The sequence below is a fragment of the Ictidomys tridecemlineatus genome, chromosome 9 (genome assembly GCF_052094955.1).
Source record: "Ictidomys tridecemlineatus isolate mIctTri1 chromosome 9, mIctTri1.hap1, whole genome shotgun sequence".
Lineage (NCBI taxonomy): Eukaryota > Metazoa > Chordata > Mammalia > Rodentia > Sciuridae > Ictidomys > Ictidomys tridecemlineatus.
In genome coordinates this window covers 65,745,503-65,760,799 of record NC_135485.1, presented here as the reverse complement: position 1 = coordinate 65,760,799, position 15,297 = coordinate 65,745,503, and the positions used below count along the sequence as shown (strand labels likewise).

At 31.9% G+C, this 15,297-nt stretch overlaps 1 protein-coding gene across 11 annotated transcripts in view; it reads left to right on the top strand.

The window, feature by feature from the left end:
* LOC144366758 (WD repeat and FYVE domain-containing protein 3-like) overlaps nucleotides 1–15,297 on the top strand; it is a 60,845-nt gene that overhangs the window by 26,317 nt on the left and 19,231 nt on the right. For 10 of the 11 annotated variants that reach the window (XM_078021557.1, XM_078021556.1, XM_078021555.1 and 7 more), the window contains 4 exons: nucleotides 1,495–1,661; nucleotides 5,869–6,336; nucleotides 7,184–7,285; nucleotides 9,764–9,957. In XM_078021557.1, coding sequence (XP_077877683.1) covers nucleotides 1,495–1,661; nucleotides 5,869–6,336; nucleotides 7,184–7,285; nucleotides 9,764–9,957 — 931 coding nt within the window. Of the gene's footprint in view, nucleotides 1–1,494; nucleotides 1,662–5,868; nucleotides 6,337–7,183; nucleotides 7,286–9,763; nucleotides 9,958–11,497; nucleotides 15,294–15,297 lie in introns of those variants that run through there. The other variant, XM_078021562.1, reaches the window with a different exon arrangement.

The window sequence follows — 15,297 nt, the reverse complement described above, 5'->3', positions numbered from 1 at the left end:
GTGACAAAATATTCTGTGTATTTGTCCTTTTATATTCTGTCTCATCTTCTCCCTGCCAAATCTGTGATTGGCTTGCATGATATTAGTAGAATACCAAGCTCTATGAAGAGCTTTATATATATAGTATGAGATTAGAAAAATTAAACTTTTCAGACTAAAAAAAAAAAAAAACAAGTTTAAAAATATACATCAGTGTGGGCGCAGTAGAGCACGCCTGTAATCCCAGTGGCTCAGGAGGCTGACCCAGGAGAACTGCAACTTCAAAGCCAGCCTCAGCAAAAGCGAGGCACTAAGCAACTCAGTGAGACCCTGTCTCTAAATAGAATAGGTCTGGGGATGTGGCTCAGTGATTACATACATATACATATATATATATATATATATATATATATATCATGTTAAAAGTGATTATCTGAGTTGTGAACTAAGAATACATTTTCTTTTTTCATACTTTTGTGTCTTCTCCAAGTTTGTTTGTTGGTTTATTGGTGCCAGGGAGAACCCAGGGGCACTTATCCACTGAGCCACATCCCTAGCCTTTTTATATTTTATTTAGAGACAGGGCTTCCCTAAGTTGCTTGGGGCCACACTGAATTGCTGAGGCTGGCTTTGAACTCTCAGTCCTCATGCTTGATGCTTCAGACTCCTGAGCCTCTGGAATTACAGGTCTTTGCCACCATAGCCAGCTCCAAGTTTATTTTCATGAGAACAAGTAACTTCTATTAAGAGGAAAAGCCGAATAAATCTGATTCTTTTAAAAAATAAGATTCTTTTAAACATTTGTGTTCTCAGAAAAGCCATTTTCAAAGATAATTCCTTCATGACTCCAAAGTTCTTTCTAAAGAAATTATGACCATTTAAAAAAATTGTTAGATTCCTAGAACTTTATTTAATGATAATACTGGAATAGATTAGTGAAATTCAGGGCTGGGGTTGTGGCTCAACGGTAGAGTGCTCACCTCTCACATTCGAGCTCCACATAAAATAAATAAGTAAAATAAAGGTATTGTGTCCAACTACAACTAAAAAATAAATATTAAAAAAATTAATGAAATTCAGATAAAATTCTTAGAACTCTTCATATAAAATGTCTTAGGAAAGAATACTTTAAATAAAGTTTTGATTATAAACAGTTCAACTTGAACTCCAGAGCTTTGCAGTACCTAGAAGGATTATGTAATTTAGTTCTTTCGTTGTAGAATTTGTACCAAAAATTAGTGTTTTATCTAAAGTAGCACTGTTAGTGGGAAAATCAGCACTTACACAGAGTCGTGCTTTCTGATTATTAATCTGATTTTTTTCCAATATACCGTAATGTGTTTTAATAAAATTGGTAAATTTTAAAAATATGTGTTTTCATATAGGAAAAATAGTAAAAGGAAACTTGTCAGAGTACTTTCTACATTTGTTTACTAAATCTAAAAATGCTTTCTGTATTAACTTTGAGGATACAATAAAACAGAAAAAAATTTGCCCAAATCATCCTTTTTCTAGATTGGAACAAGCAAAAGAGGCAGAATCCAAAGACGCCTTGAAAGATCTGGTTAATCTGATAACTTCCCTAACAACATATGGTGTCAGTGAACTCAAACCAGCTGGTGTTACCACAGGAGCACCCTTTTTGTTGCCTGGATTTGCAGTACCTCAGCCTGCTGGCAAAGGTGAGTTTAATTTTCTCCCCCATTTTTGCAACTCAGAGAAGTAGAAAAGGAATGAATTTGTCTTACTTTACTCCTTATATTATTTGCATAAAGATAATTTGTTGCTTTCCATTCAAGTTTGTGCTATATTTAGTTAAGTCTAGATAAAAATTTCCTGAGAGTGTTTGGCAAATTAAGTACTTGAAAATAATATTGTAAAAACAAACTAAATGAAAAGTTTTATATTGTGGTATTTCATTATAACATTCAAACAGTTTTATATACTAACACACTTCTTTTTAACTCCATGCTTTTTTACCATGCTTGGGTGGAACTTAAATTCACACTCTATAATTTTTAATATAGGAAAAGTATGAGGTATAAATGCTTATATTTCATTTAAAGCTAAATAAAACTAAGTAAAAGAAGTCACGTTATTTCATTGATGTCAGAGATTAAATTTTGTAGTCTAGATTTTATAACATTTGGAACATCATCATAACGTGATTTGTTACTTATTAAATATTGAAGAGGATCATGATATTTCCACATAAAACTTAACTAACCAAAAATAACATATCTGGTTGGTGATTTAAGTTTTTATGACATAGAAGTCAACAGTTATAAACTTAATAGTCATGAGAATATATGAAGCCATCAAAGTGTGATATGCTGTGCCCTCAGTGCATGGGTTGTATAGAACCTTCTAAATGAGTCCCTGAAATAAGCGTCATTTCTCATGTTTGAGTGAGTCAAGATTTCATTTTTTAATATAATAAAAAAATAGTAACCTCCTCAAAATAAGTTATAGACTTTAATTTCAATATTCCAGTTAACTTTTTCTATGAGTTAATATAAAAATATTTCAGTGATGTACTTCCTTTTTCATACTTCTTTATTGTTTTATTTAGTTGGTTACTCTGATCTTGATAATAACAATGTATAATATAGTATAATTTTGTAATAACAGAATTAATGTCAAAAAATTAATCTTTTGTGTAATGTCATTGTTTGATTTTGTCTCATTTATAATAGGGATCATAATTATATGTCCTACATCTCTTGGGGATTTTGTGAGAATACAGTGACATATATTTATGTTACTAGAAAGATGTTACCCTAAAAGTCAGGATTCATGTGGTCATAGTGACCTTCCAAACTTCAATTTCTTCTTCAGAAAAAATTGAGCTAATATTCTATAAAATGGATAGGTTACATAACATCATTTTGAGTTTCCTGTATATCTCAAAATTACTTATTTCCAATGGCTATTTTGTAGGGTTGATGTAAGAACCAAAGGAGTGAGTGGTATTCCATATAGATGGAATGTTAAGTATGTCATCTTTGTTTTTTTGTCAGCAATATTGAAGTATTATTTGGGTACATTAAAATATTTTCATTTAAATGTTGAATTTGATTAGTTCTGACAAATTTATAATGATTGTATAATCACTACAATAATCATGATATGTAATATTTCCATCCCTCTAAAATGTTTTTGTGTTCCCCTTGCAGTCATTCCTCTCCACTCAGATGATAACATATTTTCCCTTGTGTGCATTTTTGTTAGGTCTAGTAAGTGAAATGCTGTGCAGCCTTCATCATGGGCTTTTGTGAAGATCACATGGTGTGCTTTATCTGTGCTGGATGTAAGCACATCCCAGGCTCATGTTCCCTAGCACCTAGGAATATAACCTTACAGCTGGTTTACCACTGCTCCAGTTGTTACTCCCATGTGTGGTTTAGTCGTTGTTTTCTGTCTATGCTTCTTGAGTGTGTATTGATTTCCTCCCTTCTTTACCAGCCTTACTTGCCACTTCTTTAGTTTAGGCCCTATAAAGCACTCTTTCTGGAATTCCATGGGTGGCTTTTCCTGTTCTCCTTTCTATTCATCTCTCTTTAGGCCCATCTTCTGAGTGTTGAATAGAAACTGACTCTGGTGATGCAGAGTCTAACAAATAATATGAAGTATCCTGAATTTTTTATTTAGACCTGTATTTTTATTTCATTTTACTTGTGCCTATATTATGTAGGCTCTTTTTTTTTTAACATTCACTGTTATTCTCTGTTATAATTTTTTTTTATCAGACTCTGAAAATGGGGAGGCTCTATTCTTTGTGGTCTATGCAGGTATACTTCTAAACCTTGGATTAATTCATTTATTTTGTTTCTGTTTGTGTAGACTTGAGAGCAAAGAGTGGTGATAGTCATCCTTTAGAATGACTTCCTCACTTTATTTTGGCTTTTTTTGTGCCAGATTGAATCAGTGCAAGTTTTGAAATGTAAGCAATATACAGCTCTTTAGCTAAAACACTGGAGCTCTTATATGACAATTTTTAAGAAATATACTTGTGTCATATATGGGGTAATCTTTATTTATTTTTAAAATTTAATTGTTATCCCCCTTTCCTAACTGAATATTTGAGGAATTTGATGAGTATGCTAGTCTTAAATAACTTCTCATTATTAACATTCAAAATACAAATGTTTCAAATTTGCAAATCACTTATTTTAATATTAGTTTTCAGACATTCCTTTAGATATTTTTTCCTGATAGAAAACCAAATTAACAAATTCTGTTAATTTTCATTATGAACAGATTTTTTAAATTGAAATAATCATTTCCCAATCAAGAAATGATTGGGATTTACATACAATATAAGATTAGGTGATTATTTAATAAAATGTCCTGCTTAAAAAAACCAGCCATGGAAATCAGTCTCAGTGTTCCTTGGTTATTTACTAGGATCAATATATTTTAGCTAGTAATGGCCCCTGTATGAATTGGGTAACAAGTAGGATTAAAAATGGATCAGAGCATATTCATTATTAGGGAGCCAAAGGCCCTGCTGACCACTGTGTTTCTAAGGTTATCTTTGTATGTAAAGATTAGTACATTTTACCTTTGACTTGTGTTTATGCATATACATTTTTGTTTAGACGACTTGTTTCTCTTGGTAGTGGACTATTTATCCTTGTAGTTGGTTATGAATATAACTTATTTTTTGTGAGTGATAATGACCAAACTTGGAAAACTCTAAATTTTCCAAAATTACCCTCAATTTAGCTCTCTAACTTTTCTTTAGAGTGAGGATTCATATTATCACGTAACTGAAGTGTGTATAATATTGATTAGAGTTCATCTTTAACTTAATTTGTCACTTCTTTGTCACATTTAGTCATACTTTCACATTTATATGCTCATCAGTGTGTCTAAGCTTAAAGATAGGAATTAAAGATAAATCTTTGGTATTTGCCATACGTAGAATAAATTCATGTCATAAATGAGAATTGATAGACTATAGACTGAAGCTTTTTAGAATTCTTTATGTATATATTTTTATAAATGTCCATGCCAGGAATTTTGAGCAAACTTTCTAACCACTTTCATATTTTTCCTAAATTCTATATTTACCCTGTTTCTAAAAACCAGCTTTATCTGTAAGGATTTACATGTTTTGGTTTTTGTGATTTTTTTTTTTTTGTCACTCTTGCAAATGCTTAATAGTTATGGACCTGGGGACAACTTTTAAAGGCAACTTGTTTTGGTCTGCCTCAAATATAAATATCTATGTTAATTTCTTTATAAATATTGTTACCGATTTACCTCACAAGAAACAAGATTTTTGTCTTTTCCAGCTGATATGTTTGAAAATCAAAGTTTAAAAATGTAACTGGTAACTGGCCATAAACTGCTTTAGCAAACAGTTATATAAAGAAATTACAATTTTAGTTAAAAATTTCAAATTAAAATTATTATAATTGTAAAGGGAAAATTGAAACTTAAAAAAATTTTCCCCTCCTAATTTCCTGCTTTCATCTTGCTTATATTGGGCCTATTCTTGGTCCCAAAGACTTTTCAAGTTGAGAGATAACTGTTCTTACATCAGTTTCAGCCTTATAGATAATAAGATGTGATATCATCACAAATTTCCAAGGTGGAAGACTGGTTCTTTTTTTTTTTTTAATTAAGCAATCTAGTTTTCAACATCTGCTAGTCTTGAATTGAAATATTCATAATAATGTTTTAAAGGTTTATTTGGTGTTATTTATTTTTAATTAAATTATTTAAACCAATGGAAAAAATAAGACTTTTTGTGAAAATAGGATATGTTCTTAGTAAATAGTACATTGATGTTAAAACTTATGAAGTATTTTAAACAGATTAGTTTGCCATGGCTAAAATATCACATAGCACCTACTTTTTTGTTCTTATTTTCTATTTTAGGTCACAGTGTGAGAAATGTTCAGGCCTTTGCAGTTCTTCAGAATGCATTTTTAAAAGCAAAAACCAACTTCCTTGTCCAAATCATCCTTGATGCCATCACTAATATTTACATGGCTGACAGTGCCAATTGTTTCATCTTAGAGTCACAGCACACACTGTCACAGTTCGCAGAGAAGATTTCTAAACTCCCAGAAGTACAAAACAAATACTTTGAGATGCTGGAGTTTGTCGTTTTTAGCTTAAATTATATTCCATGTAAAGAACTTATTAGTGTTAGTATCCTCTTAAAATCTAGTTCTTCTTACCATTGTAGCATTATTGCAATGAAAACTCTTCTTAAGTTTACAAGACATGACTACATATTTAAAGATGTGTTCAGGGAGGTGGGCCTTCAGGAGGTCATGGTAAACCTTTTACATAAATATGCTGCTCTCTTGAAGGATCCAACCCAGGCACTAGATGAACAAGGTAAAGCCTTTTCCATAACTTTGTTCTTATTTGACAAAGGAATTTAGGAAAATTGTTTTGTTTTTCCTTGCTGTGTCTTTCATTTGATTATAGATTTGAATGACTTCCTGGTGAGTATTCTTATGACATTTAGTGAGTACTTCCCAAAGTTAACTTAACTGTTCAGTTCAATTTTGGTTAGGAAATTGGGGAAGGGGATCCCAGAATTATGTCACTGTAGTGCAGGACATCTTAAACTAAATGAAAACTGAGGAGAAGCATCTATGATCCACATAACTAGTATGTATTACTTTCTGTGTCTAAGAGAGTTTTGTAAGACTTCTAGAAATCATTGAAAATTATTAATTAGAATTAAGCATAAACAAATATATAAATTTCAAAATATTTTTATTGAGTATAGTGCAAATGTGCCTATTTTGTGATGTTATAATACATATATGTAACATGTATGTATATAAATATGTATGCCATACTTGTGTACATATGATGAAACTACAGTAGTATTTCACAGTATTAAATGTGAATTAACACAAGTTGAATTGGTCACACTATCTTTAAATTTTTCTTTTTGATACATTAAAATCTAGTATTTTCCTTGATAAGAACTCCCGTGAGAAAGTATATTTGAAGTTAGTATTTTTATTTTTAAGATTTGTTAGATTGCTGTAACTTTCTAGCCTGCTTTTGGTAATTGTTAGACAGGTATAATTTTAAAAGTTGTATTATATTGATTGCTTTACTGGAAAGTGAATGTTAAAAAATATTAAAAGGAATTTTTAATATAAAGCTGACTCAAAAAATAATCCTGTCAGTTTTGTGATTTAGATCTTTGAACTTTTTTTTGTAGGGGACTCAAGAAATAATAGTTCTGTTGAAGACCAAAAACACCTGGCTCTGTTGGTTATGGAGACTTTGACAGTGCTTCTTCAAGGTTCAAATACAAATGCAGGTAATGAGAAAAGCCACAAGCAAACTTACCTTTCGTTACTTCTTCTCTAGTGCTCTTTGCTACTGAAATGCTATTATTACTTAGAGGAAAAACCGTTAATTCAAAGATGGTACAATTGTATCCCTAACAATGAAATACTTTTAACTGTTAAAAACACATTAAAGATCAAATATATAACATGTTACTATTTCAAAGTGTATTAAATTGCCTTTTATGTTGTACATTGTGTTTATCCTTTTAAAATTTTCACTTACATATGCACTCTTGTACAAATATTTTGTTTTTTTTAAATTTTTTTCAAAATATTTGCTTCATTTGATGGTTTTCTTAAGCTTATAGTAATACCAGTATTTTAGTCAGCTTTTTCATCTCTGTGACCAAAAGATGAGAACAATGTAGAGGAAGAAAAGTTTATTTGGGTTTCAGAGGTCTCAGTCCATCATTAGCTGACTCCATAGCTCTGCATCGGAGACAGGCAAAACATTATGGCAGAAGGGCATAGCAGAGGAGAGCAGCTCAGGACACAATAATCAAGAAGCAGAGAGACACATTACATGAGAGACACAATACAATCCCTAAAGACATATGCCCAGTGACCTACCTTCATTCAGCCATACCCTACCTGCCTACAGTTACCATTCAGTTAATCTGTATCAGTGGACTAATACAATGATTAGGTTAGGACTCTCCTTACCCAATTATTTCACCTCTGAACTTTCTTACATTGTTTCTTACATGAGCTTTGGTGGGAACAACTCATATACAAACCATAAAAAATTAAGAGTGTCATTTGGAAATGTCAACATGATTCTTTAATAAAACTTAATCTTTCTCAGATAAAAGATTTCATTAAATATTGTGCTTTATCTTTCATCTCAATGTTTCTTTCTTTTCTCCATAATTAATAGATAGCCCAACTGTATTTATTTATTTATTTTATTTGAAATTTTATTTTATTTATTTTTTTTATTATTAGTTGTTCCAAACATTACAAAGTTCTCAACTGTATTTATAAAATATCATTCTTGCTTTTAAAAACAAGATTACTTGAAATTTCAGTGAACCTCAAAAAATCTGCAAGCAATAAGGTCAATACAACTTGAGAGGAATAAGTAGGGGTAGATGTGTTGGACTGGGCTTGGATCACAGATATCTTTTTAGGACATGCTGAGGATTATTATTGTATTATATTGTAAGGTAACAGTCAATAGATGAATGAATTAAGAAAGCATCATATATATACAGAATGGAATTTCACTCAGCCATAAAGAAAAATGAACTTAAGTCATTTGGCAGTAAATGGTTGGAAATGGAGGATATCATGCTAAGTGAAATAAGCCAGTTTCAGAAAATTAAGGGTCAAATGATTTTTTTCATATGTATAAAATATAGCAAAATAAGGGCAAAGGGGAATTGGAATTGGACATTAGAAAGGTGTAGGAAGGATGAGTGAAATAGAAGAAGGAGATCTAAAAGGAAGGAGAAGGGACAGGAAAGGGGAGGAAATAGAATGAACTTAACAAAATCATGGTATATGCATATATAAATATACGACAGGGAATTCCATCTTTATGTAAATATAGAAAGTATCAATCAAAAATTTAAAAAAGCTAAAGGAGGGGAGAAGCATAAAGAGTAGAATTACTTGGAAGAAATGCTGATTAGTGATTTATGTCACTTGGTCCTTTTTTTGTATTTGAAGATGATATTCAACATGAGAACAATATCATTTGTGAACAGAAGTACAGGTTATAGAGGTAGGCACTGTAGGCATAAGTATATTCATGAAAACCTTCTATATAAATTGATTTCAATGTTGGGTTTCTGAGTATCCACCTATGAAGTTCTGAATGTTCTGGATTTGGAGAATTTGTTCGTGGTGAACAAATACTGCCTGATTAATTACTAACTATATCACTTTGGACTTCTGTATGGAAGGAGATAAGGATTAAATAAAATAAATGAATAAGTTTATCTGAAGGCTTTGGAACAAAACAATAACTGATGTTTTCTATCATAGAATTTGTCTTTTTTTGTTCTTATGCTCTGCCTGACAAAAATTTGGTTCTTTATAATTTTTCCTATGGTAATTTATTCCATTCTTGCTATTATTTTGAAAGCCCTTTCTAGTTTAAATCTCACTTATATGGAGTATTTTCATGAAAACCTTCTATAGAAATTGACTTCAGTGTTGGGATTCCTGGTATCTACCTATGAAATTCTGAATGTTCTAGATTTGGAGAATTTGGACATGGTGAACATATCAGGGAGTTAATCTTGTATTAGGAGTCTAGAGAAAATGTGCATATACCTTTGCTGACATTCTGCAGTGTAATTTTCACTTAAAAGGCAAAATAGCTGGGTAGGTTTTAATTGGATTCTTTTGAATTACTTTACCAATGAAAGAAATTGAATTTTAATTCAGATTTATCTCAAATGTTTTAAGTTTTTCAGTGTTGTACTTGTTCTCCCTTCAAGGAATTTTTCGGGAATTTGGAGGTGCAAGATGTGCACACAATATAGTGAAGTACCCTCAATGCCGGCAGCATGCCTTGATGACTATCCAGCAGTTGGTGCTCTCTCCAAATGGGGACGATGACATGGGTACTCTCCTGGGGTTAATGCATTCAGCTCCACCCACAGAACTGCAGTTAAAGACTGACATTTTAAGGGTAAGTTTGTGTCTATTCTCTAAAATCTGTCATTATTTTGAAGTGAATATTAGAGACAGGGAAATTTCAAAATTCAAAGTATCAAAAAAAAAAATCCACACAACTTTGTACAAATTAAAGATTTGGAAAACTGGTCATTTGTATCTCCCAGTATGTATTGATTTACTGCTACTTTGCAGGTTATCTTGGTTTATAGAAATTATCTTAAATAAAATAAAAAAGTGTATCAGTCAAGTATAGCACTATAATAAATTTAAAATATGTATATTATCTATTCAGTTAAAATCACTCAGTATTACACATCTGTGAAATAAAATGTTTCACATGACATTGTATGTCACAAATGTGTGTGTGAATATATATATGTATGTATGTGTATGTATGTATGTGTATATATATATATATAATCTATATTCTAGTAAATATCAAACTGTATATTAGAAGTTTTACATAGGCTTTTATCACTTTATTCTTTAGCAGTTCTATAAATAGATTCCTATTTAGCAGATCAGAAAACTTAGGCTAGATGGTTTCTGCAACTTGGATATGTTTATATGACTAACTTTCAAGTGGTAGAGATTTCAGTACTACTCACATTTTTTCCACAACACCATTATGCTTTGCAAAGATTTACATTCACATATTTTCTCACATTACTATAATTACTGGCATCTCATCATAAGAAGATTTTAGACTCAAAACTGAAATTAATGTTTCACTTTGATTTATTTACAAGTGAATTTAATAATAAAAGTAAGGTGTAATAGATAAACATAAAACAATTTCTCCACTTACTAGAAATCAGTGTAATTGTAATAACAACTAACTTTCATTAACTGCTTTCAATGTGTCAAATACTATTGTGTGCATTTACATGCATCTATTTATTTAATCCTCTTAATAAAGATAGGTACTATTAATATTCCTGTTTTATTATAGATTATAAACTAACACACAGACTGCTTAAACAACTTGCCCACTGTATGTGTGTGGTAGGCAGAGTAGCCAAGATCTGGACTCATGTAGTTTCTTTACAGAGATGTGCTTTTAACTTCTGCAATATGAATAATAATAATTTAACCAAAAGAAACAGCCTTGCTTATCTAGAAACCTACCTTTGTATTTAAATAACATCTGAGTAAACTGAGAGAAATTCATTAAAATCCATTCTTTCATTTGTTTATTGATACATGATTTCTAAATACCATTTTCCATTATAAGGAGCCTGGGCTCCTTAGAGAAATGATTGATTATTAGGCTGGGCAAGAAAAAGAAACAAAATGAGCTTAAAACATTTTACATTTAGCCAGAAAATAAGGAAGAGATCAAAGTAAATAAAAAAGCAAATAAATGAATACATAAACAGAAGCAAACATATAAATGGAGATAAGAAATAGCTCTTATTTACAGTCAAAAGGTAGATAATCTCCATCTGTGAACTGTTTTAATAATTGATTCAGGTAAAAATTATCACTGGCTGCTAAAAACAGAGGATGAAAGGGTTTTGCTTTTTTGTTTGTTTGTTTGTTTTTTAACACAGTCTCAAATTCTACCTTAAAAAGTTTCAATGGACTGTTCCTTAACCAAATGATCAATGTTGATTTTGCCACTGATGGTACCAATGAATAGCTTGCGTCTCCTGATAGGAAGCTCTGAGAAGATTTTAGCATCACTTTTTTTGTTTTCTCCTGCCCACAGTGATCTAAATTTGATTATTAGAAAACATCAGGTAAGTCCAAATTGGGAGGATTTCTACAAAATATCTGTCCTATACTCTTCCAAAGTGAAATAGAAAATGGCTCAGAAACTGTTCCCTAGTAAAGAGGGTGAAATGACTCCTCCGTGAAGTGAATGATCTTGAATTTTCTTTTGCCATAAAGAGTGTTACTGGGATTTGGCAAAAAACACAATATGTCTGTGGATTAGATAATTGTATTGTTTCAGTGTTCCATTTTCTAATTTTTATCATTATAGGCAAGAGAATTCCCTTTTAGGAAACAATACATTGGAGTTGTTAGGGGCAAAGGAGAGTGGGGGGTTGGAAGAAAGAGAAAAAGAGAGAGTTAAATGTTAATGTGGAAGAGATATCTCAATTCTTTGAACTATTTTTACAGTTTTTCTTCAAGTCTAAAATTATGTAAAAATAACAGATGGGGGGGTGACAGCATGTTTAACCTGATCTTTAAGACCCTGGTGACTTATCTCTCTACCCTCACACTTGTTTCTCTGGTACTCTGACCTGTAAGGGAGGAAAAAATAATGTTCCCACTATCCTCCTCAGTTCTTAGCTGGAAATGACCCCTGTAAATAAGGACAGATTAGTGAGAGAAAAACAAGCAGAAGATCATACATAGCCTGTAAACTCATGTATATGTGTCACATGCACAGGGAAAGAGTAGTTCTCAAAGAGATGACTAGAACTCCAAGTTACATATCATCTTCAACAAAGAACAGCTGAATTTTAGAGAGAGACAAGATAAAAGAAATGGACCATAGGTAAGGAAAATTATAAGAAGGCAAATGAATCATAGGTAACAACTAGCAAATAAAGTTTGTTGTGTAGATTCCTCTAGCACCTTATCTAGGTTGACAAGAGTCTGATTTTGTTTTGGGAATCAACCTAACAAAAGAGGTGAAAAATTTAGACAATAAAAACTACAGAACCCTAAAGAGAGAAATAAAGAAGATCTTAGAAGATGGAAAAATATACCCTGTTCATGGATAGGCAGAACTAACATCATCAAAATGGCAATATTACCAAAAGTTCTCTATAGGTTTAATGCAATGTCAATCAAAATCCCAACGGCATTTCTTGTAGAAATAGATAAAACAATTATGAAATTCATATGGAAAAACAAAAGACCCAGAATAGCAAAAGCAATTCTAAGCAGGAAGTGTGAATCTGGCGGTATAGCGATACCAGATTTCAAACTGTACTACAGAGCAATAGTAACAAAAACAGCGTGGTACTGGTACCAAAATAGGCAGATGGACCAATGGTACAGAATAGAGGACACAGAGACCAATCCACAAAATTACAACTTTCTTATATTTGATAAAGAGGCTAAAAGCATGCAATAGAGAAAGGATAGCATCTTCAACAAATGGTGCTGGGAAAACTGGAAATCCATATGCAACAAAAAGAAGCTGAATCCCTTTCTCTCACCATGCACAAAAGTTAACTCAAAATGGATCAAAGAGCTTGATATCAAATCAGAGACTCTGCATCTGATAGAAGAAAAAGTTGGCTCCGATCTACATATTGTTGAGTCGGGCACTAAATTCCTTAATAGAACACCCATAGCCCAAGAATTAATAACAAGAATAAACAAATGGGACTTACTTAAACTAAAAAGTTTTTTCTCAGCAAGAGAAACAATAAGAGAGGTAAATAGGGAGCCTACATCCTGGGAACAAATTTTTACTCCTAGCTATTTTGTAGAGTCTCTCAATGTGAATTTCCTCCTAATTAGATTCAAGTAATGCATTCTTGCAGAATACCACACATGTGGTTGTGGGTTTTTCTCAATCCATTTTATATGCAAGCACAGGCTGTTGGTTTAAATGGTAATTTTAATTTTGACCCTTGGTTGAGAAGATATTTTTTCATTTTATGATTTTTTTCTTATGATGTTTTTCGAGGGAAGATACTTTAAGGCTATGCAAATTTTTGTTTCTCATTTAAGTTTCACCCATTTTTCAGCATGCATTGATTCTTGCCTGAAGTAATTGCTACTAATTATAATAATTCTTACCAACTGATGATCTTTTTTCTCCAAACTTTCCTCCTGTATTTATTGGAGTTTTGGGGGATTCTTCATGCTTTATTTTCTCATTTGCTTACATAGACATGAATTCTTAATGGATTATACCATTTTTCCTTCATTGTACTTGTTTAGTTTGTTTCTCTCAGTCATATCCTGCAAATAAAATATTACCCCCATTTCTGTCACCATACCTTAGTGATGCTTGTTTTTTTTTTTAATTTTCCCTATTCAGAATCATATTTGCATAGTCTTTTTTGTCTTTTGCTCAATCTTTGAATTCAGTTTTGGGCATAGCCTTAGTAAATTCACTTTCCTGCTTTGCTTAGTATATCATTGTAGTGAATTTAACATGTTCCATTGTAGGTGTAGATTTGGGATGTTTCTAGTCTTGCTATTACTCATAGCTCCACTATAGATACTCTTTTGCACATGTCTACTATGCATGCAAGTATGTGATTTTGTTGGGGATACACCTGGGAGTAGAAGGTTCAAGGTCATTAGATACTGTTAATCAGTGTTCCAAAACAGTTGTACCTACCAGTGTTTATATCCACAATTAGCTTAAAGATTCCTATTGTCAAATATCAGCAGCAGCACTCAGTGTAATTAATCTGGTTAGTTCTATGTGGTGAATGTTCAAAATGTAACTTGAACAGCCTTTCCTTGATAGGTCCTGGTCTTCAATTTCTCTACTTCTTCCTCTAGGAGGTGTGTCAGTTTCTTTAAATTCTCCCAGCCACATGTACTGGGATTGGGAGGTACCTTGGGAAATCACAGCCTCACTTGCTGAGATCATCTCACCTAGTCCCTATTCTTTCTTATCCTAGCCCTTGATTCTTTACTGGTTGTAAATCGGGTTGAGCCTTAAACACCCACAATCTTGTACTTTGATCCACCTTGGCTCTGTCTTCTCAGGAGGCAACAGGGCCAGGCTATTCAAAAAACTGCAATCTTAGATGGCCTCCAAGGAACAGCTATATTAGAGATTACTTTAAACTACCCAATGGAAAGACAACTTCAAACTGAAAGAGCATGAAAGTGCTATGCATCACAACTCTGTAGGCCACCAGGGCAATTCGGCAAGACCCTGTCTTAAAATACAAAAGGCTGAGGTTGAGGCTCTAGTAAAACCTTCTGGGTTTGATCTTGAGTACCGCAAACAAAAGGAAAACAACAAATTGAAGGCTAGTTTTTTGAAAATATTGCATTTGACATTGTCAAGATGGAAGAGAAAAAGAATATGAGAGTCAAGTAGAATTCATTCTTATGAAACTTTTAAAAAACTTCACAAGCTACCGTGTGCCAGTAATTAAAAACCTGAAAAAGTTGACTTTTCTAAAAAAAGAATGATTTTTAACTAATGTGATGAGTAGCAGAAAAATTATTAATCTTGATCAATTTAGACAATATAGTTGAAATTTTACATCCTTTTTAGTGAAAGGAAGAAAAATTCACTTAATATATAATTAAGTTTATAATCTGATAAGAAAATATGTTTCCCAAACCTTCCTGTAGGTATCCTTATAGTAAAAAAAAAAAAAAAAAAAAAAAAAAATGTGTTTTTTCTTTCTCA